The sequence below is a fragment of the Theobroma cacao genome, chromosome 4 (assembly GCF_000208745.1).
Source record: "Theobroma cacao cultivar B97-61/B2 chromosome 4, Criollo_cocoa_genome_V2, whole genome shotgun sequence".
Lineage (NCBI taxonomy): Eukaryota > Viridiplantae > Streptophyta > Magnoliopsida > Malvales > Malvaceae > Theobroma > Theobroma cacao.
The window spans coordinates 1873665-1895490 of NC_030853.1; the positions used below are offsets into that span (position 1 = coordinate 1873665).

The following is a 21826-nucleotide window of genomic DNA, read 5'->3' on the forward strand; positions in this document are numbered from 1 at the left end:
AGCAGTTAGGCAGTAACCCAAGTTCCAATGATGATGCCTGATTTATTTTCCCTTTAAGCCCTTTCGTTTTAGACTTATTCTTACTAATTTTAGTTGGTGAAAGAACATTGAAATTGCTTTCATCTTTTTGCCATATTTGATGCTGCCTTGCTGATATTTCTCATTGTGCTCAGAGCAAAAGGTTTATCTATCAATTTCACCATATTTAGACTCGAAAATTATATACTGAATTATTGTATGACATAGGTCTTTGGGACTTGAACAAATTATTATCTTTTTTCAAGATTCTTCTCTAATTATCTGAAAATCCTAATTCAGGCTAAACAGCTAAAACAAGGGGTCAATTTAAGTAAGAAAAAAGGAAAGAAAACCAGAATCAGAGCCAAGTCAGTCACGCTCACATCAGTAAAAGAAACCACATAATGCAAATAAAGAGGATACAACCCAAAAGAAAAAAGAAAAACCAATGTGATGGCATTGTTATAAATATCCCAGAACTCCAAGGTCTCTTACAATCGTTCCCAACAGTAACAACTGCGGATACAGCACCAAAAAAGAAAGAGCTTTTTTTTTTTTTAACACTATTCTCTCTTTGTCTCTGCATTTCTTAAGGACTCCTTCTCTGGTCACGTATAAAACAGTCCCCACTTACCTTTGTCCTCCAAGAAAAACAAAGATCATCCCATTAATGCACCTCCCTCTTAATTGCATTATCGATTATCTTTGATTGTTTCTCTCTTTTGTACGCCCTTTTCAACTACCACCTTCCATTATATTGCAGCTAAATAATACTTACACCTTAAAGAAGTCTAGCCAAAGTATATTCAAATTAAAACTAGCATTACTTTTAGCTTTTAGTTCATTTTTTTTACCTTGTTTTTGTTTCTGGGTTGTTGTTTAATTTCCTAGAAAGTAGATAGAGAGAGAGAGAGAGAGATAGAGACATGTTCATTGGATCATGAAAGTTGCTTGTTTGTTATTGTTCTCTTGTGTTTCTCTCCATTGGGTTTCTCTCTTCTTTGACCGAAGTTAGTTAAAGTGTTGAACTTTTCCTTGGGAAAAATACCATCTTTAATCTTCCCAAGTAAGAATATTTTTTTTTTCTGTTTTTCTTCCAGCATTTGCTTGAGTTTCAGCTTTTTATGCTTTTAAGTGTGCTCTTGAATTGGGGTAAGGCTGAATTACTGTCGAGAGACTAGTCTTAGCATATGAGCAGGATTTGGAGCTCTTTACTCCAGTGAAATTTCTCTTCTTGCGCTTGTAAAAGGTTCAACCTTCAGGTAAAGCATTGCTATGAAGCTTCCTTTTGTTAGGTATGTTTCAGTTTCTTTTGAATTTAACATTTCTGCTTTAATTCTAGGGCTTATATTCACCTCTTGAGACATCTGGAGTTTGTTGCTTCGCAAGCTTGTTCAATGGGATACTTTTACTTGTTCGTTCTAACATTGTTTTCTTGGAGTTATTTTATCCGACCTACTCATGGATTGCAAACTTATCACACTCAACTTCTGCTGCAAATAAGGATGCATTTAGAGTACCCTTCACAGTTGCAAATTCTGGATAATTACAATGGGGACCTCTGTAACTTGTCTGCAACAGGAGATGTGATGATATCTTGCCAGGACAATTTTGTCACCGAGCTTAAGATTAGGGGAGATAAGCTTGCCAATATTAGTGGATTCAATGGATATGCAATTCCTAATAAAACTTTGTCAGAGACTTTCTCCATTGATTCTTTGGTTACCACATTGACAAGGTTAACCAGTTTAAGGGTGCTTAGTTTAGTGTCTCTTGGGATTTGGGGGCCACTTCCTGATAAGATTCATAGGCTATATTCTCTTGAACTTTTAGACTTAAGCTCCAATTTCATGTTTGGCTCTATCCCACCACAGATATCTAGAATGGTTAAGCTTCAAACTCTAACATTGGATGGCAATTATTTTAATGATACTATTCCTGATACACTGGATTCCATATCAAATCTTACTGTTCTAAGTTTGAGGGGCAACCGGTTGGAGGGTCAGTTTCCTTCTTCAATATGCAGAATTTCAAGTCTAACGGATATTGCCTTGTGCCACAATAAGCTTTCAGGAGAATTGCCTGATTTGAGTTCCTTAACTCGCCTGCGTGTGTTGGATTTAAGAGAAAATCAGTTGGATTCCAAACTGCCTGGCATGCCCCAAGGATTGGTTACAGCTCTTCTTGCTAAGAACTTATTCTCTGGTGAAATTCCTGGGCAATTTGGCAAACTGAGTCATCTTCAGCACCTTGACTTATCATTCAATCATCTGAGTGGAACACCCCCCTCTGCCTTGTTTGATTTGCCAAGCACGACTTACTTGAATTTGGCATCAAATATGCTGAGTGGTTCACTTCCAGAGCATCTAACTTGCGGTAGCAAACTTGGGTTTGTGGATATTTCTAGTAACAAGTTGTCTGGTGAACTTCCTTCTTGCTTGGACAATATCTCAGATAAGAGAGTAGTTAAATTTGGTGGGAATTGCTTGTCAATTGATCGCCAACAGCAGCATCAAGCTTCACATTGTAAAGAAGCAAACACAAGGAAAAGTAGAAGAGAGATAGCTGTACTAATTGCTATTATTGTCGGATCTGTTCTCCTTTTGGTTCTTTTGGCATTTGGGGTTTATATTCTGTCTAGAAGATGCTGCCGAAGACGGACTTTTGAAACTCACATAAGGCAAAAGGTTGTTCAAGACAATCCAACAAACGGGGTTTCACCTGAAGTTCTTGCAAATGCCAGTAAGCAAATACATTTCTTTTGTTGTTTCCATCATCTCAAATTGACCTGAGATATGTCTGTACTTAATAAAGGTCAAGTCTGTATTTAGGAACTTATTAAAAGGGAGTTCATCTTGATTTCTTAACCCTGTTTTATAGTGCTTCAAAGGGAAATTTGAGTTATTATGATTGTTACTTATCATTATTTAATTTCATTCTTAGGATTTATTTCAGAAGTTGTTAAGTTAGGGACACAAGGTGCTCCAGTATGTCGACTGTTTCCTTTGGAAGAGTTGAAGGAAGCCACAAATAACTTTGATTCATCAATGTTTATGGGGGAAAGCTCCACTGGGAAGGTATTCTCAAAACTGATGTATTTATTACCTTTAGATGGTTTTGTATTGGCAGTAAACATGAAATCAGATATTAGAACTATTATTACACAATGGTGTTTTTATGACTTTCAGTTGTAATAATCACCCTGCTAATCTTTATCAATAAAGTATTTTGCAGAACTCAAGTTCACAAGTATTCCGCAGAACTAAGAATTTTGAATGGGAATAGTTGATGATCTTGGAAATTTTTATTAACACCATATTATTATAGCTTTAAATGATTATTATCCTTTTTAGAAAATTTGTTCTTTGATTTTCTTTTCTGGAAGCTTGTCAACTATGAAAATAGCTTGTGGGAGATAAGCTATCAAAAACAACTATACCTATTAAGTATATCCATTCGGTTTTGCCCTCATCAGCGAGCAGGCTAGATGTGGCAAATACTTGTTTGTATATTTGTGTATGCTATCACCAAAGACCTTTCTGACTTCATTTGTTACTCTTTTTCAGCTTTACAAAGGAAGATTGGAGAATGGGACCTATGTTGCCATTCGATCTTTGACTTTACTGAAGAAATATTCAATCCAAAATCTTAAAGTTAGGCTTGAGTTCTTCTCAAAGCTTCACCATCCACATTTAGTAGGCCTTTTGGGTCACTGTATTGATGGTGGTGTACAAGATGATCCCAGTGCAAACAAAGTCTTCCTTGTATATGACTATGTGCCTAATGGGAATTATCATATGCATCTATCAGGTCAGCGCTGCATTTAAACTTAAAACTATATTGGTACATGATAAGTGCACAGCTATAAATATATTTAAGTGTGCTTGCTTAGATATGTCTGTAGTGGAAGCCATGGCTATGAATGTCTTTAAGTTTATGTCTAAAACATATAAGCACAAATGCTAAATGGAGAGGATATGCATCTAGTTGAAACTGGTTAAATTGCTTTGTTGGGTTCATGGTGCACGCAAAAATTTGGACAGAGAGAGTTGACAATAATATTAAAGATTTAGATTGTGATGCTGTAAGATGCTGGTACATATTGAGCAAAAAAAAAAAAAAAACAGATGCTCATACATTTCTAAAAAGAATAGTGGAAAAAGGAAAACTTGATAGAGGTTTGCGTTATAGACAATATGGAGTGGCCTTGTTCAATCTGAACCCAGGGACTTGCAAGGGCATGGGTTTAGGTAACCCACTTACCTAGGGACTAACCTGAACACCCTCAGTTCTAACCATCTTCTAATCCTTAATGTCAGCTGGATTCTGACAACCTTAAATCTGGAAACATGATGCAGAAAATTGTCCGGAGAAGGTTCTTAAGTGGTCAGATAGGTTAGCGATTCTAATTGATGTTGCCAAGGCTGTACATTTTCTACATACTGGGGTTATTCCTGGTGTTTTTAATAACCGGTTGAAGACAAATAATATATTGCTGGATGAGCATCGAATAGCAAAACTGAGTGACTATGGGATGTCCATCATCATGGAAGAAAATGAAAAACTAGAGGTATGTTTTCTAGTTATTTAAATTTAACTTGTTACTTAGAAAGATATCATGGTCCTGAGTGGTTATCTGAAATATTTTTTGTTTTGCAGGCAAAGGGAGATGGCTTAAAGTCTAGGTATTGTCTGGACCAATTCTCAGCAGACTATCTGAAATTTTAGCTTACAACTATATTCATGAGATTAGAATTGGAATATCATCTTAATGCCTCTTTACATAAAATTATGGACATCCATTACTAACAAGAATTGTAGCGGATAGAAAATCATCATTTGATAAGAATTTATACTTGACAGTTAATACTATTCTGTATTCTCACTGGATGAGCCATTGCTTCTGCAGCTCCCACTTCCTTTCCCACTGTCGCAATTGCTGCACTACCAGCATTAGGACTTGTACCCCTCACCAACAACTCCGCCGTTACTGCTACCATCTCAACCATTCTCTTATCCAATTACCATCTACCTTTAAACATATTTTGTGATTTGCTGTCAACACCAGTTGGTTGCAGTCATTTTTTTCAATGATTGATTTCAACCATGTATCACCTTTTCTTTTGTTGCGCCTCTGATTGGTTCTCTTTTCCATTTCTAGCAGACAGTTCCACAACTAGCAGAATCATCTAGCTTTAATCACTTAATACTAATTTGAGTGAAACATGCTTATGGAAAATGGGGCCAAATAACAAATTTGCTGTCTGAACCAACAACGTATCAAAAATTTTGATTTTTTTATTGGATCACATTGTACGTACAAATTGTAGTTTATATAACTAAATCCCTTGCATTCTTTATTGCAGCCAAAGGAAAAATTTAGAGGATGATGTTTACAACTTTGGATTTATATTACTTGAGTCTCTTGTTGGGCCTATAGTGAGTGGCAAAGGAGAAACATTTCTTCTGAATGAAATGGTAAGCCACTGATTTTTTCTTTGATGAATTCCATTTAATACAATATAATCTTATGATAATGATTACCAGCTAAACAAATACAGTCAAAATGTGTTAGGTTCTAGAAGGCTTAGATTTTGAATTGAAATGTTAAGAAAAATCTTGCTTTCCATAAGAGTTGGAAACAGGTATAACCCGATGATCATGAATTACAATCACAGGCATCCTTTGGCAGCCAGGATGGTCGAAAGCAAATTGTGGATCCATCTGTGTTGACCACTTGCTCACAGGAGTCATTATCAATAGTGGTATCTATTACTGGCAAATGTATATGTCCTGAGCCATCATCTCGGCCTTCTTTTGAGGATGTTCTTTGGAACTTGCAGTATGCAGCTCAAGTCCAGGCTGCAGCCGATGTTGATCAGAAATCTGATTCTACATAATAGTCATTTGTATATGTTTAGTGCCACACCTGATCTTTAGTTTGTAGGACCCTGCAGACACTTCTCAGATAAAGCTCTTGGAAGGTGTTCTCACATAAAAATTGAGTTAGGTCTATATTGAGCTGCTTTTCCTGAGAAATGAGAGTTGTAAATGACATTTTTTTAGATCTTGAAATGGAACTTTTTGGTAAAACAGATATTTCTTGCGTACAGTTTTGTTATAAGAAAGTTGCTGCGGCCATTGGCAACAAGGAAATGACACCAAATACTGAATTTATAATCACTACTAACAGCTTAGTTGAGAGGTCTGTTCTGTTTCTTATCCCTTACTCTCCCTTTCAAAGACAGGCTTGCTATATGATGAGATTTTGGATTATGCTGATTTTTGCTATCCTAGATAATCATAACTGATTGACAATTGCCTTTGAAAGAATCTAACATCATTTCTTTAAAGGCGATTGAAGTACTTTCAATCATTATAAGCAAGTCCAGAGCTTCTTGATTACTTTCCAACTCCAAGTATCTGCATTAGTTATAACTAACAGTCTGACATGCCCTGCAACGTCCAAATGCTTCTGTGATTCCATCTTGCCTTGGAAGGACCTTCAAAATATACCCTAGCAGAAGCAGAAACCTTTTCATGACAATTATTATGCTTTCATTGCTTTCAAATTCAGGCAAAGTTCCCTAGCTTTGGTTTCTGGTATGCCTATCATTGTCTGCAACGCAATGGCTTGCCATTCCTAGTTGAAAATTACACATGCTTTACTAGCTTAAAGTTGCTCAGGGTACCCAAACAATCATCACCAAAAGCAAAGCTGTTGAAAGCTAGTCTTTTCTTTTATAATTGGAGGAGGAGGGATTCGAATCCTACTCTTTAAGCAGGGGATAATGCATCAATTAATGAGTCAAATGCTCGGGTGCTGTTGAAAGCTAGTTTGGTCATCAAAATGTTAATTGATTTTTCTTCACTTATTCATAGCCTCCCCAAGTGTTATGCCCCAATAATTTCTAGAGGCAAAGCCCACCGGAAGTAGTGATACACTGGTTAGACTTTGAAACCAGACAGGTTTCTTTTCTGTTGAATGTAGTTGGCACATCCCTGGCCTAATTCTATTGGATACAACCCATCATTGCCTATGGTTGATAGCTGTTAGTTAGTCCCTGAATCTTACAAAATAAGAGAAGGAATGAGAAGAGTCAAATCCTACCTGAAACATTGATAGTAGAATATCATAAACATAACCACAAATATATTCTACTGGCAGAAGGAACTTAATCCTCCTAATTATACTAATAAATAAATACTAGTAATATTATTATACAAGAATGATCTATCTAGCTGGACATTTGAAAACGCCCAACAAAGGATGACTAAATATCATATCACTCCTGTCTTCACCTACTACATTGGCCATATTTGCTTTTGATCAAGCTTCCTCTGGACTGAGACATCTCAACCCAACCTTTCTTCTCTCTTTCTCTTTCCCTTTGGTGAAAGTGTTTGTTTGCTTTGAGTTCAAGTTCATTTTTCTTGTGAAGCAAATAAGTAACTAACTACAAAACTTTACAATTCCATTACACTATTGGGTTGTTGCCTTTGTTGGTTAAAATCAAAAATTATTTTTGATGGGTATTTATTATTTAACAATTTTTCTCTGTAAAAAAAAAATAAAATTCAATGGGTGAAAATGGATAATGGGCTTGATTAGCCCATTGATTAAAAGCCCAAAGAGCGTGGGTCCACTTTCCTGGGGTGCGTGTGTTATTGACTGAAGAGTGAAAAACAACGGTACAATGTCGGCGAAACGAGACAACCCGAGACGAAAAACGACGCACTGTTCAACACATGTTCCACTTCGATCCCACCCGCAATTTCAGAGATTGACGCTGACGACGAAGAGCCCTTCCGAGCGTTTTGTCCACATTCCCTCTAATAGCGTGCTGAAATCTCTCCTTACGAAAAATGACGTCTTTGCGTATTTAACTAAGTGGAACCCATTTCCGCCAGCGCATCACAATCAAAACGGAAAACGACGCGACGAAACCTTGCGAAAACAGCAGCGTTTAGCCTTGACAGAATCAATAATTTATTTATAGAAACTCTCTTCCTTTTTTCTTTGATATAAGAAAAATAATTAATTAACCATTTCTTTCTATTTTTATCATTTATTTAATTTTTTGCCATTTTGTTCCAGGATCAGTAATCACTCAGAGCCAGCCAGCCTCAAAAAAATAGGCCTTATATATCTCAGCTTCTTTTATTCATCTTCCATGGAAGCAACCACTCCAAAGCGCAGCGTTTTAGCTTTACCATTCCTTCATTTCTTCTTCTTCTGCTAATTTTCCTGGTAATTTTTCCTGCCACATTCAATGTACCCAAAGTGAAATATTGGTTGCTTTTCTCAGTTTCCTATTTTCCTCCTCTTTTGGGCTAATTTTTATCTCTGCATTGCAAAGAATCTAGTTTTTCTCAGCATATTTGAGCTGAAAATTTAACATTTTTTCTGCATATTGTGTTTAAATGAGCTGGATCTGATGCTCAAGAACAATAACATGTCAGTTTAGTGGCATTTTTGTTTTTTTTTTTTTCATTGACTAACTTTTAATGAGCTTCAAAGTTTCTACATTTAGTTTCAATTATTTATATTTTATATAAATTTTTTGAGCTTAAATGGTTATTGCATGAATGAGCTCCAAGTTCCTTGGTCAATTTCATTCCTTTAATTCTTTTTTCTATTCCATCTGGAGCTATTTTTCTGTTTTGCATTATTTCTGTCTGCCTTAGTGGCTTAGCCTTTGATGATATCTTGCCAGGACATTTTTTACACTCTGTTTCATTTAATCTTTGTTCTTTTGAAAGCTACATCCCCTTATGTTTGGTTGTTGAGCAAATGCAGGAAAAACGTTTGTCTTTGGTTGTTGAGAAGGAGCAGGAAAAATTAGTCTTGTTAAGCTGAGTTGTCGTAGTTTCGTTTTTGCTCGATCCTTCGTGGTAAAATGTATTAGGATTTAGGATTACAAGCTTGGTCTTTACTAGTTCTGCATTTAGTACCTGATACAAAGTTTCCGTACTGAAATTAAATTGCTTTCTGAATTGTAGGAATTTAACTGTCTTGCGGATTGAATAGTTTAAACGCATCCTGGTAAAATACTAGTGTTTGTGCAACAATGGTTCTTGGTTTGAGCGCAAAGAACAGGAGAGGGCCTACGGTTCATGTTGATTATCTAATCCACATTCAGGAGATTAAACCTTGGCCACCATCACAGTCGCTGAGGTCACTTCGTTCTGTCCTGATTCAGTGGGAAAATGGTGAACGTAGTTCAGGGTCTACCAACACTGTTTCACCCACACTTGGTTCCATCGTTGGTGAGGGAAAGATTGAGTTTAATGAGTCATTTAAGTTACCTGTGAATCTAGTGAGGGACCTGTCTGTTAAAGGCAGGGATGCTGATGTGTTCCAGAAGAATTCCTTAGAATTTAACTTGTATGAGCCTCGGAGAGATAAGATCCAATTGTTGGCTACTGCCATTGTGGATTTGGCTGAATATGGTGCTATCAAAGAGACGTTAGACATTACTGTTCCAATGAACAGCAAGAGGAGCTTTAGTAACACTGCTCAGCCAATTTTGTTTATTAAAATTGATCGAATTTATAAGGGTCGGAACAGCTCTTCATCAAGAAGTGGCCTGTCAGAAGAGCACTCACTGGACAGGAAAGGAAGTGAGTCAGTTTCTGCTCTGATGGATGAAGAATATGCTGAGGAAGCTGAGGTTGCTTCATTCACTGATGATGATGTTTCCTCACACTCATCTCTGACTGTTTCTTCTTCGACTTTGGAATCTAATGGAAGTTCACTTCCTCGAAATGAAGAGGTAACTTTTAGTTATTTCCTAAGGGATCTTCAGATGGGGTTAATTCCTTCTTCTTTCCCTTTTATGTGCTGGGGCATTTCTTGAGGAAATGCTGAAACAATTCTATATGAGAGATAGAATTTTTTAGGTGTAATGTACCCTTTTCACACATCTCTTTGCGGGTGGATACAACATCTCCCATTCTGCCCTTAGATCATGATGCTGTTGTTCTGGGGCGTGGCCTTATGGTCAGCCTAATGGGATGCCTTGAATTTTCATTGGTATGTTAAATTGCACTAGCTAATATAGTAATTGGTACTAAATTGCAGAATGGATCAGTCACTGTAATTGGTGGCAAGGGAGAAGTTAAAGGGGAACATGCCTTGGCTTCAAAGTTGCACCTTGAAAGAACAAATGTGGTGACACAGATCACACAATGTGAAAACTCTAAGGGGAATTCATCGTGCTCGTCATCAGCAGACTTATCATCTGACTTTGAGAGCTCAGTAGATGCTCATGCTTCCACATCTAACTCTTATAGTTCCAGTTCACCTGTACGAGATAATGCTCTCACCCACAAGGTTTATTTGTCTTCCTCATCCTTGGCTAATGAAAATACACAGAATGAAAGCAACACCAGCATGAGAAGCAATGAACGTGAAGATTTATCTCAAAAGGTTCAGGAAAAGGTTGTCAATGGAGGAACCACAGTTAGGAGTGATGGTCAAAATAAGGAAGATACATCTGGTAGTTCGAAGGCTAAATTGGCATCCTCAGCTAATGGTCCTCAGATGGTTGATAGGCAGGACTCTAAAAGATTTTGTGATTCTCTAGTTGATGGAGAAGATGATAATAAAGCCCGAAGAAATGGCAAAACTTCCTCTGAGGAGGCTCCAGCTGCTGCTGATGCATATGATAATTCTTTGGAAGGAAACTCAGGATATGATTGCCTAGAAAATGGACATGAAGGACAATACGGGGAAGATAAAAGGTATTCTACTGAAGATGAACCATTGAATATCCATTCACCAGATAATTCTTTAAGCCAGGGGAATCTTGGAACAATAGGCAATGTCCTGAAAATTGACAGACTAAAGCATGTCAAGTCTGTTCGATCTTCATCGGACTCAGTTAGGAGCAATGGATTGTCTACCAATAACCAGCATGCAGAATTGAAGGAAGTTGGTGTTCTGGGGGATGCACCGCATGGGGGTGGAACCTTCAGAAGCAAATCAGGCAATGAAAGGAAAGATGCTAAGGTTTACCCCAAGGACACTAGAAGTGCCATTTTGGATAACAAAGTGCAGCAGTTGGAACTTAAGATAAAGATGCTTGAAGGGGAGTTGAGAGAAGCAGCTGCTGTCGAGGCTGCCCTGTACTCAGTAGTGGCTGAGCATGGAAGCTCCATGAGTAAGGTGCATGCTCCAGCTCGGCGCCTTTCTAGGCTGTATCTTCATGCTTTTAAGGAAGGCATCCAATCAAGGGGAGCAAGTGCAGCTAGAAGTGCTGTTTCTGGACTTGCTCTGGTTGCAAAAGCATGTGGAAATGATGTGCCGAGGTACATTCGAGTCATATTATCTTGAACATTCTTAACCATCAGTTTGCATCAACATTTTAAAGTACTTTTAATCTTATTTCTCAATTCTTCCCAAAACTTTTGGTTTTAATAACTAGGCTTTTTGATTTTCATGGGTGGGGCTGGGAATCATTGTTTTGTTGGGAAAAGAAAGGGGTGAGGGGAGTGGGAATGGCAGGGGAGGGAGCTATATCTGCATTTTTCCCAGAAATTCCATGAATTGAGAAGTGATATTTGAAAATTTCAGAGCCATTCTTCTTTAGATGTTTGAATTGGTGAAACTTGTGGTGATATCCCTTGCCAAGGCCAAACTTGGTGAATAATATAGTTGGTTAGAGGCTGGTCTATGTTGCTGTGTCTTGTGACTTGAAGCTTAAAATATGAAGCTATGATAAGTTCAAGGAAACTATTTTGACTCTCTAATGAACTCATATCATGTATGATGATTACAGGTTGACATTTTGGTTGTCAAACTCTGTGGTGTTGCGAGCAATTATAAGTGAAAGTATTGGAGATTCAGAGTTACCAATTTCTGCTGGACCCATGGAAAGAATAGGAGGTGGAATGGGGAAGAAACAGGTATCATCTCCGTTGAAATGGAAAGAATCCTCGTCTAGAAGAAAGGAAAATAAACTTATCTTATATGGAAGTTCTAGTGACTGGGACAACCCACATGCCTTTACTTCAGCCCTGGAAAGGGTTGAAGCATGGATCTTTTCCAGAATCGTTGAGTCTGTTTGGTGGCAGGTAATACATTCACTCTTTTTCTTCCCTTTTTCATCAAATTTTTTTATTAAAATACATGATGGCACACTGAATGTCACAAACTTGGATGGTCGTCTGACCAAATTATGTTCCTTATTTCCATCTCAGACTCTCACTCCACATATGCAGTCGGCAGATAGAAAGGAAATTGATAGAGGTATGGGCTCTGGCTCAAGTAAAAGCTATGGGAGGGTATCTAGTTCAAGTGATGAAGACCAAATGAACTTTTCATTAGACCATTGGAAGAAGGCTTTCAAGGATGCCTGTGAAAGACTTTGCCCAGTTCGAGCTGCGGGGCATGAATGTGGCTGCTTGCGTTTGCTGTCTAGATTGGTAATATTCGTTTTTGAAGGATTGATTAAATGGCACACAAGTATGACATACTAACAATTTATTTTGTAGTGGGAGGACGATGGCATTTGAAACTATCAGCTTTCTTGTTAGTATATTAGCATTTAAATGAGTATGAAGTTGTTTGTATAGGATAAGAGACTTTATAGAAGCATTAAAAGTAAAAATAATTATGAATTTCTAAAAGAGCTAAAGTGACTGTTGCTTTGCTTCTCACCCTGGTAACTGCTAATTAATTTAACTTTTTGGGTAATGGTTTTGATGGTTGCTTCGACTTCTTTATTGGTAACTGTCACTGGTCTTGTTCCCCTACCTGATGATATTTTTCTTCTTTTCAATTAAATATGTTATAATTCATCCTTATCATGCATCTAGATAATGGAGCAATGCGTGGCTAGATTAGATGTGGCTATGTTCAATGCCATTCTTCGTGATTCTGGTGATGAGATCCCTACTGATCCTGTGTCTGACCCCATTAGCAATCCTCTGGTGCTTCCTATTCCATCTGGGAAAACAAGTTTTGGTGCTGGCGCACAACTGAAAAATGCGGTAAGCAATGCAAATGTGGTAGTCTCTGAGGTTAATGTTTGAGTAAGATCATTTCCCTCTGGTGGTTAAATCTAAGTTTGCGAACTTCTAATATTACTTTTCCTTGTTGGTGTGGGGTGCCTGTGTGGGGGGTGTTTGACTTGACATGCATGGCTTTCCTCCTGACTCTTCTCAGGCCATTTGAAATTTTACATAGTTGATCATATTAAATTAGATTTTTTGTCCACTGAGGTTAAGGTGGTGACAGTTGTGTAAACCTTGGTTTTTCTCCTTCGAAGTAAAGCAATTCTTGTTGAATTATATTTTTGTGGATGTCAGATTGGAAACTGGTCTAGATGGTTGACTGACCTCTTTGGTATAGACGATGATGACTCAGTTGGAGATGAGAATGACCAGGATGACAGGGACGAGAGACAAGACACATCCTTAAAGTCTTTCCATCTCCTTAATGCATTGAGTGATCTCATGATGCTTCCCAAGGACATGCTCCTAAGTAGACCTATCAGGGAAGAGGTTTGACACCTTAACTTAAAGACCTTTTGTTTAATCTCCAGGCTTCATGGTCATTACTTTGCTGTTTATTCACAGAGCTTGATGTTTATTTACTAAGGTATGTCCGACATTTGGTGCATCATTGATCAAGAGAGTTCTTGACAACTATGTCCCTGACGAGTTTTGCCCTGATCGAGTTCCAGATGTTGTTCTTGAAGCCCTGGAGTCAGAGGTTAGTCATATAATCTGGACTCCTAAATTAGACTTTTACCATGTTCACCTGACTCAACCTCGAAGGTTAAGTCATAAATTATGATGTGTGTTTAATGTATCTACTCAGGGAAGAACTTTGGTAGAGTTGTAGGCTATGAAATGATTTCCTCCAATAGTACTAGTTGGTTTGATAACCTACAGCCCTTCAAAGATATGAAAAAAAACCTCTGTGCCTCTATTTTGCTTCAGGATCCTGTTGAAGCCAGGGAAGGGTCTGTTACAAACTTTCCATGTGTTGCATCTCCTCCAGTTTATTCAGCACCTTCAGCAACTTCTGTTGCTAGCATCATTGGAGAAATTGGAAGCCAATCTCAGCTGAGAAGAAGTGGATCCTCAGTCCTCAGAAAATCATACACAAGTGATGATGAGCTTGATGAATTGAATTCACCCTTGGCTTCAATCTTCATTGATGGCTTCCGATCATCGCCAATTCAATCAAAGCCTAACTGGATATCGAAGGGAAATGGCTATCAAAATGCTATCAGATATGAACTCCTACGGGATGTATGGATGAACTCTGAATGAATGTAGATTATGTGTTAATGAGTGTATAAATGATTGACACTGCCTTCTGCTTCCTTGAGCTGTAAATCTGTAGGTAAATTTTGGTTCGTTGTTCTATATTGGTGTATCTGTATAAAGAAAAGGTTGACCATTGTTGTACTTTTCACCTAAGTATAATTAATGGAGGGTCTTCTCGAAAATAACCTTTGAAGAAACGAAGATTGACCTTTCTCCTGCTTAATTTAGATGATTTGTCTGCATAGCAGTGGCGTCAACATTCGCTGCAGGCAGAGAATGATTGCAGAGGTAGCCCTAAAGGGTGAATAAAGAGAAATGCTACTGCATAATATGAAGTCCAAGAGAGAATATGACAACATCAGAGTTGTTAAAAAATACCATGATTTTGCTTGTACCGATTACCAAACTTGAGGCTGATACCGTCAGACAACATTGCACAAGCAAATCACAGATATAAAAAATGGGAAAAAAAGAGCAGTCACCAGATGGTTAAAACTCTTAATAACAACCTTCCAGGACCATTATCTTTACAATTTTTGGTACAGTAGGAGACAAAGAGGATATAAACTTGAAATTTCTTCTTCAAAATGAATAATCAACAGTTAGACCATGCCATGATCCACATGACGTGTTTTGGTTTACTAGATGGAAAGCATGATGCATGATGTGAGCATCCAAAAGAAGAAAACAAAAGATGTAAAAGTCAATGGAAATGAAGATGGAAATGAAAAGAAAATAATGCATCCGTTATATTATAAGTAGTCATACAGGCCAATGATATCATCTCTGCTCGGCTTCTCTAGCCAAAATTACGTTACACACTTTCAAAATGCCTAGTAACTCACAAAAAGGGAAACAAAAATTCTGAGGCAAATCCAACTTGGGGTGTTTGCCGCACTCAAAACTTATCTATCTCTCATCGTAAATATTTACTACCATGCCGGAATATCAATTTAAGCAAAGTAGGCACTGGATTTAAAGAATAACAAAGTTTATGCCGTCAGCTTATGTGATGAACTGAGAGCATTCACATGCTGGAGATGTAATGCTGCTAAAAGACCTTGCCATGAATCTCCTGGTGCACCAGCCACCTGATAGTTGAGAAGCTTCTTTTGCTTACTGTAGTAATCTTCCAATGACTTGGCCTATGAAGATGAAAATTATTTAGTTAGGAAAAATTTTGCACCTTCGGTGCTCATTTTATAGAATTGAATAGTTTTATCATGAAGTTTTATGTTACACATTTAAAAAGTCAAAGAATACTAAGAAGACTAATAAATAACAGGCATCGGACTGATGGATGATCTAGGGTAAGTTCCCAAAAGTATTATATGTTGAGAAAATGTGGAAATTCTTAACAGCCAGTTTAGAAGATGTTCAATGGATTACCTAAAACTACCTTGTAAACATTAGACAATAATATCAGACAGGAATATTACCTGCTCTGAGTATACATGGGCATTTTCCTTCCAGGAACTTCCTACATCCTTGGAGTTGCCTATGGGAAGAAACTCACTTTCTGAATTCTTCTTCAAACTGTACTCTTCAGTACATTTAAAGTTCACAACAAGATCAATATCAGCAATTTGGTCAAGAATCTCCTGAAAAGTTAATAAAACACAAGAGAACAAGCATTTCAATGACACATAAAAAACGGAAAAAAAAAATCTGTAGCAGACTGTTTCATTCAGCTTAAGAATCTTAGAACCAAAAAGAGATTGACTTTCCTCTAACCAAATCGCATTTGTAATCAGAGTATATAATCACGGAATAAAAAGTAGAAATGAAAAATATAAATGCCAGTCATAGATGACTTACAGCCTGCATCCTGGTACGAGGAATCCCTTCAAGAATAAAACCATTTTCACCTCCATAGTAACCTTCTTCAAGTCTCTTTGACAACAGAGCAAAAATTACATCCTCTGGGACAAGCTTCCCTTCGTTCACCGCATTTGCAATCTAATAAACCCAAATGACAGCAACCAATCAGAATTCTTCACACTATTATATATTGAAAAGTTTCTGTCATTTATAGAAGAATAAGAGTCCCTATTAATCAAACAGTAAATCTTCAAATTTCTAAGTCAAATTTCACATATAAAAACCAATCTTTTCCCATACCATAGGGAAGAATCCTTTAAAAGAAAATACCCACAATTCAAATAAAAATCACTGAAAATATATAAAGTTTTTCTAAATTAAAAAGAACCCAACTTTAAAAACGACCCAGATTTTTTCACAAAAAGAAATTCCTCAATAAGAAGAGATAAGAAAAAAGGACCTGTTTGTAAAGAGAAGAGTGAGGATTGAGCTCTTGTCTGACAAGGGTACCCATTGAAATATGAGGAACTTCTAGAAGCTTCGAAAGCCTCTCCGCATAAGCATGGCGTTTCACTCCTGGCTCCCCTATAAGCACCCACTGGACTCCCCTCTCCGGAGCCGAGCCACCCACATCAACCTTCAGCTGTGCCGGATGGCGATCCCGGTGAGCTTGCTCGTACTCGTAATATTCATAATCGTAATCAAGCTCCAAGGCGGCCGCTGATCCAAAGGCTCGGACTCCACGTCGAAGTGGGTTCACGAGAGCGGAAACGGCGGCGGTGGCAACTCGGAGTTTCGGAAGCCATGCCATGGTGGCGGTAGGGTTTTAAGGAGAGAAGGAGATGTTAGAGAAAGTTAAAGAAAGAGAGTCCTTTTTCACTTATTTTTTAGAGAGAGAAGAGAGATTTGGAAAATGCCACTGTTGAATTAGAAAATTACCGATGGTACCATCGACAGATGTCAGGTTTAATTTGTTTGTTGGGTACAGGCAAAAATCAGGTGGTTCTGAAACATAGAAATGTTGTGTTGTCACCGTCTGATTTGTGGTTCGGAAGAGGAAATTTCACGTGTGAATTGTCTGGACTTTGGGAGCCCGTGAGACATGGAGTAGTTGAAGGTTTAGAGCATGACACGTGGATCCCGACGCAGGAGTCAAAGCTCGGTGCTTTTTGGCGGGGATTATGATGCTTGCTTTTAATTCCGCCACGTAGACAGTCAGAATGGCCCAAATTCGGCAGCCCATTATGAACTAAGTAAGCCCAAAGGAAGTCGAGTGCCCAAACACAGTGGGCTTGCTCAATATGTTCCAGGAACTGGGCCACTTTAGCACTTTTGATATCAGAAATTAGAAGTGAGTACTAGTTCATGTAAATTGAAATAATTGATTGAAATTAATTAAATTTAATTAGTTTGATTTAATTTTTTCAGTTTTAATATTATCTGATTAAGAGAGATAATTTGTTCAATTCTTTCAGTCGATTTTTAGTATTTAAAATTTAAAATTAAATTAATTAAAAAATAAATTATTAATAATGTATATTTTAAATATTATATATAGACATGCACGCATATATACGATTAAATTGAAAACATTTAAGTTTTATCATTATAATAATATTGAAACATTAAGCAAAGTTTTTGAAATATATTTCATATATATTATTAATATTATTAATAATTAGAATTGACTGAACTAATCTAATCGATCAAAATAAATCAATTATGGTTATTTTCAATTTTAATATATAATTCAATAAATTTAGTTATTTTTAGTAATATTTTGATTAATTCGGTTTTTGAAATTTTAAAACCTAATCGACCTAACTTACCGAATATATTCTCACCCCTGTCAAAAATATCTAAGAAAAGTTGGCCAACAATACTAATATGGCTCCTTGTGGTATCCCGATGAAAAGCAATTTAATGTTAATTCTAAAATTACTATAATTTAATTAATTAGTGAATTTTAATGGGTTAAATTTGGTAGTGGAAAACACTTAAAAGTAGGAATTATTTTAGAATTTAGAATCTCCTTTTTTCCAAACTTTAACCATGGAACCTTTTGAAGCATATAGCAACAAGAATCCACAAACTAGTTTTCGAAGCATCTCTTGGATAAGCTGGCATTGATGCCTTTTGGACTATAAAGGATAGAGTAAAAGTTAGAAAGATTTATAATAATAATTACTTTTATTAATTAATTATCTTGTTACAACTCATGGAAAAAGGAACAATGGATTCTTCCTTAAAATATAGTTAAAGATGTTCCTGATTCTAAATGGGTTATAGCCAAAGATTGTTTAACCCAATCTGACCCTACCAATTACAAAAGTGATCTTTTTCCTTTATTCTAATGTCACATGAACAAACCCATTTCTCTCTAAGTTCAATCCATAATGCTAAACTTTGGCTAGTATTCTTATTCTTCAATGGATAACATGAGAATCAAGAATTCTATGAGGAAGTATACACATTACTTTATGTCAATACAAGGGTACCATTTACTTTATCAAAAATTCTTTTAGCATTTTTGTATGCATTTAAAAACATGATTAATTAATAATGTTAAGATTCTAAACACGTACAAAATACATTTATTAGATGTGTTATAAGATAAGACATAATTAATTAACAATTATTAAACAAGTGAATTAAATTTTATATGACATGATATGATTATGACACGAAAAATTCATTTGAACACTATTTACATTAATCTGTTTGTTTAAATGGGTATTCCAAACAAGTTAAACATGTCATGTTATATGAATTGATATAATAATATGATTAATTAAACAAGTTAAATGTGTTATATGTAAGTTAAGCGAGTTTAATTCTAATATCATGTTTTAAACGTGTCGACACGTTTAAAATACGAAATGCGATAATTTTAAATCCAAACTTACTTAACTCCTTATCGTTCTTGTGTCATTTTAACACATGATATTTAAAATTGTCAGATTATTGATGGAGATTGTGTTATTTTACTTTATATTCATGTTAATTTAGAATCAAAAGATTTACAAAAGGCTACTTTATATCTTTTGCTTTACCTTTATAATATTTTATTCCTTTAATCTGCTTTTTTCCCATTGAAGTATGATGCTGAACTATTGTTCTTCGGCTATACTTCAAATATATAAGGGACTAACCCCAACAGTTCTCACAAAGCTTTGCTCCTGAAGATGCAATAATGCTTGTTATTATATCTAATTTTTACCTTTTCTTGACCATAAATTTTCAGTACTAGCTCCATTATCCAACAGACTTTTGTCTGCAGATTTGAAGATTGAATCGAGAAGCTGAATTTTCTTTTGGGTGAGCACCTTAAACATCTTAACATTGTATTTTGGTATCCGTTACTATTTTTTTTTTCTTCTTTCTTCTGTTTTTATCAGAAAGGAATTCTGCCTGAGGAAAGAAAGGGAAAAAAATGAACAAGAACAGCACTATAAAGGCATTGGATGGAAGAGATCATGCTATTTCTATCAATTCTACCACTGAATCACTGGCATCTTCCCTGGAAAAATTGATGGGAGAGGATAGTACTTTCATGCCATCTAGGTGTTGCATCTTCAAGACACCAAGCATACTTTACAGGCACAAAGAACAAGCATACATCCCCAATGCATTTTCAATTGGGCCTTTTCACCATGGCAAACCAAACCTGACACACACGGAAAAGATCAAATTAAAGTATTTGCAAGGCCTTATCTCTCGATCGCATTCACAGGCAAGTTTGAGGCAGTGCTTTGATGTCATCCTGGAGGTCGAGGAAGAGGCTCGTGAGTGCTATGCAGGTACAATTGGCTTCAGCCCAGATGAATTTGTGAAAATTTTGGTGCTTGATGCTTGCTTTATTATTGAGCTGTTCCGTAAGGATGCTGGGTTGGCGGCCAAAGACGAGGATGACCCTGTATTCACCATGTCCTGTATGCTCCAATTTTTATATCATGACTTGATTTTGCTAGAAAACCAAATACCTTGGCTAGTGCTTGAGCGTGTATTTCGCTTGACTGCTAGTCCTAGTGAAAGCAAGTCCCTGGTTGAGCTTACCCTTGAATTCTTTGGTAACATTTTCTCATCCGATAAACATTCCATTGAACCTCACCTTTTTGCCAACCAGGAGATCAAACATATTCTGGACTTGTTGAGGAAGTCATTGCTTTTGCCATCCAGAGGTGAAGATAACCATCACTGCTTTGGATGGCAACCCTTTCCCTCTGCCACAAGTATCAAAGAAGCTGGAATCAAATTCAGGAAAGTTGCATCCAGTAGCATATTGGATATAAGATTTAGCAATGGCATCCTTGAAATGCCATCTTTGCTGATCCAAGAGACCACAGAAACCATCTTCAGGAATCTTATCAGTTTTGAGCAGTGTTATCCAAATTGTACTCCTAGAGTCACATCTTACGCCATAATTCTAAGCCACCTCATCAGCACACCCAAGGACATGGACATACTATGTGATAATGAAATTATAGATAATTGGCTGATTCCAGAGGACTCAGCCAAGTTCTTTAAGACTCTATATCATGATTCTTACGTGAAAGAGTTCCACTATTTGAGACTTTGTGAGCAAGTGAATGGATATTGCCATCATTGGTGGTCTAGGTGGCACGCTTCTTACAGGCATAACTATTTTGGTAAGCCGTGGGCTATTGTTTCTCTATTTGCTGCAGCTACCCTTTTGATTCTCACCTTCATACAAACCTACTATATCGTCTTCAAATAGAAGCCCTCCTCCATGGACTTGTATTGTAGAAGAGAAAGTGAAAATTGCCGTGTCATGTAATGTTTTTAGTACATGCTTGTTAGATGTTAAACTTTCATATATACCATGCTATATATATATTTTTATATAGAGAAAATTGTGAGAAATAACCCTCCTCATATGGTGATTTCAGAAATAACCACCCATATAAAGTTATTTGTTTTTATCTAAAAATAAGCATGAGTAAACCAAAATGCCTTTAAAAACATCCTGGCAAATTAAGCTCCCGATATCTCCCTCCCGCTATAGAGAAAATAGAAATAAATGCTCAGCTATTTCAGCTCGCTCATCTCTCTGAGCTGTATCAACTCTGTCAACTCTTTGTTGAGCACCATTATCATAAGCTCTTGTAATTCTCTCAACTATATCAGCTCTGTCAACTCTCTGTTGAGCACTATCATCATCGTGTTGAGGTTTATCTCTCGGCATCTGGTGATATTGTTGTCGATAAACATGCCCTATAGCAGAGATGATATCAAGGTATGTTATTGGGTTTATTGCTGCAACACATTAATTTTTGAAACTTTTTATGTAAATTAGAACATGGATTAGAAACATTGCCCAAAGTTGTTACACACCATGCATCTATAATGCACACGGCGTTTAAAAAATATATTGAAATAACATGTGTTAGCACATGGCGTGTAAGATTTTTATTGAACATGGCGTGTAACATGTTGTAAACATGGCATGCAACAATTTTTGAACTTGCGTGTAACATTTTTGAATATGGCGTGTAACATTTTTTGAACTTGCATGTAACATATTTGAACATAGCATGTAACATTTTTTAAACATGATGTGTAACATTTTTTTGAAAATGGCGTGTAACAACATAACTAACAAATTTTAGAACAATGCATGTAATGTGTAAAATGATTGACAAATTTTTTGTTTTCAAAATTTCAATGGGGTTCCAATTATGCG

At 36.7% G+C, this 21826-nt stretch overlaps 4 protein-coding genes across 5 annotated transcripts; 3 read left to right on the forward strand and 1 right to left on the reverse strand.

Annotated features, from left to right (window-relative positions):
* Nucleotides 590–6115, forward strand: LOC18600961 (probable inactive leucine-rich repeat receptor-like protein kinase At3g03770). Of its 2 annotated transcripts, XM_018119499.1 has the most exons (8): nucleotides 597–1280; nucleotides 1361–2760; nucleotides 2962–3095; nucleotides 3585–3828; nucleotides 4377–4588; nucleotides 4678–4703; nucleotides 5385–5496; nucleotides 5697–6115. In XM_018119499.1, the coding sequence occupies exons 2-8, from the start codon at nucleotides 1416–1418 to the stop codon at nucleotides 5916–5918; spliced, it is 2295 nt and encodes a 764-aa protein (XP_017974988.1). In that variant the 5' UTR covers nucleotides 597–1280; nucleotides 1361–1415; the 3' UTR covers nucleotides 5919–6115. The 2 variants fall into 2 exon arrangements, with proteins under 2 accessions (XP_007031804.2, XP_017974988.1); XM_007031742.2 differs by lacking the exons at nucleotides 5385–5496; nucleotides 5697–6115 and adding an exon at nucleotides 4928–5378 and having other exon boundaries at nucleotides 590–1280.
* On the forward strand, nucleotides 8050–14503 carry LOC18600962. Its single transcript, XM_007031744.2, has 9 exons — nucleotides 8050–8269; nucleotides 9022–9794; nucleotides 10103–11331; nucleotides 11802–12096; nucleotides 12223–12447; nucleotides 12841–13014; nucleotides 13333–13527; nucleotides 13625–13738; nucleotides 13969–14503. The coding sequence occupies exons 2-9, from the start codon at nucleotides 9090–9092 to the stop codon at nucleotides 14302–14304; spliced, it is 3273 nt and encodes a 1090-aa protein (XP_007031806.2). The 5' UTR covers nucleotides 8050–8269; nucleotides 9022–9089; the 3' UTR covers nucleotides 14305–14503.
* On the reverse strand, nucleotides 15023–17040 carry LOC18600963 (probable adenylate kinase 7, mitochondrial). Its single transcript, XM_007031748.2, has 4 exons — nucleotides 16583–17040; nucleotides 16120–16260; nucleotides 15741–15902; nucleotides 15023–15446 (listed from the first exon to the last, which is right to left on the reverse strand). Exons 1-4 carry the CDS (start codon nucleotides 16931–16933, stop codon nucleotides 15294–15296), a joined length of 807 nt encoding a protein of 268 aa, XP_007031810.2. The 5' UTR covers nucleotides 16934–17040; the 3' UTR covers nucleotides 15023–15293.
* LOC18600964 (UPF0481 protein At3g47200) lies at nucleotides 19276–20987 on the forward strand. Its single transcript, XM_018118811.1, has 2 exons — nucleotides 19276–19440; nucleotides 19521–20987. Exon 2 carries the CDS (start codon nucleotides 19556–19558, stop codon nucleotides 20858–20860), a length of 1305 nt encoding a protein of 434 aa, XP_017974300.1. The 5' UTR covers nucleotides 19276–19440; nucleotides 19521–19555; the 3' UTR covers nucleotides 20861–20987.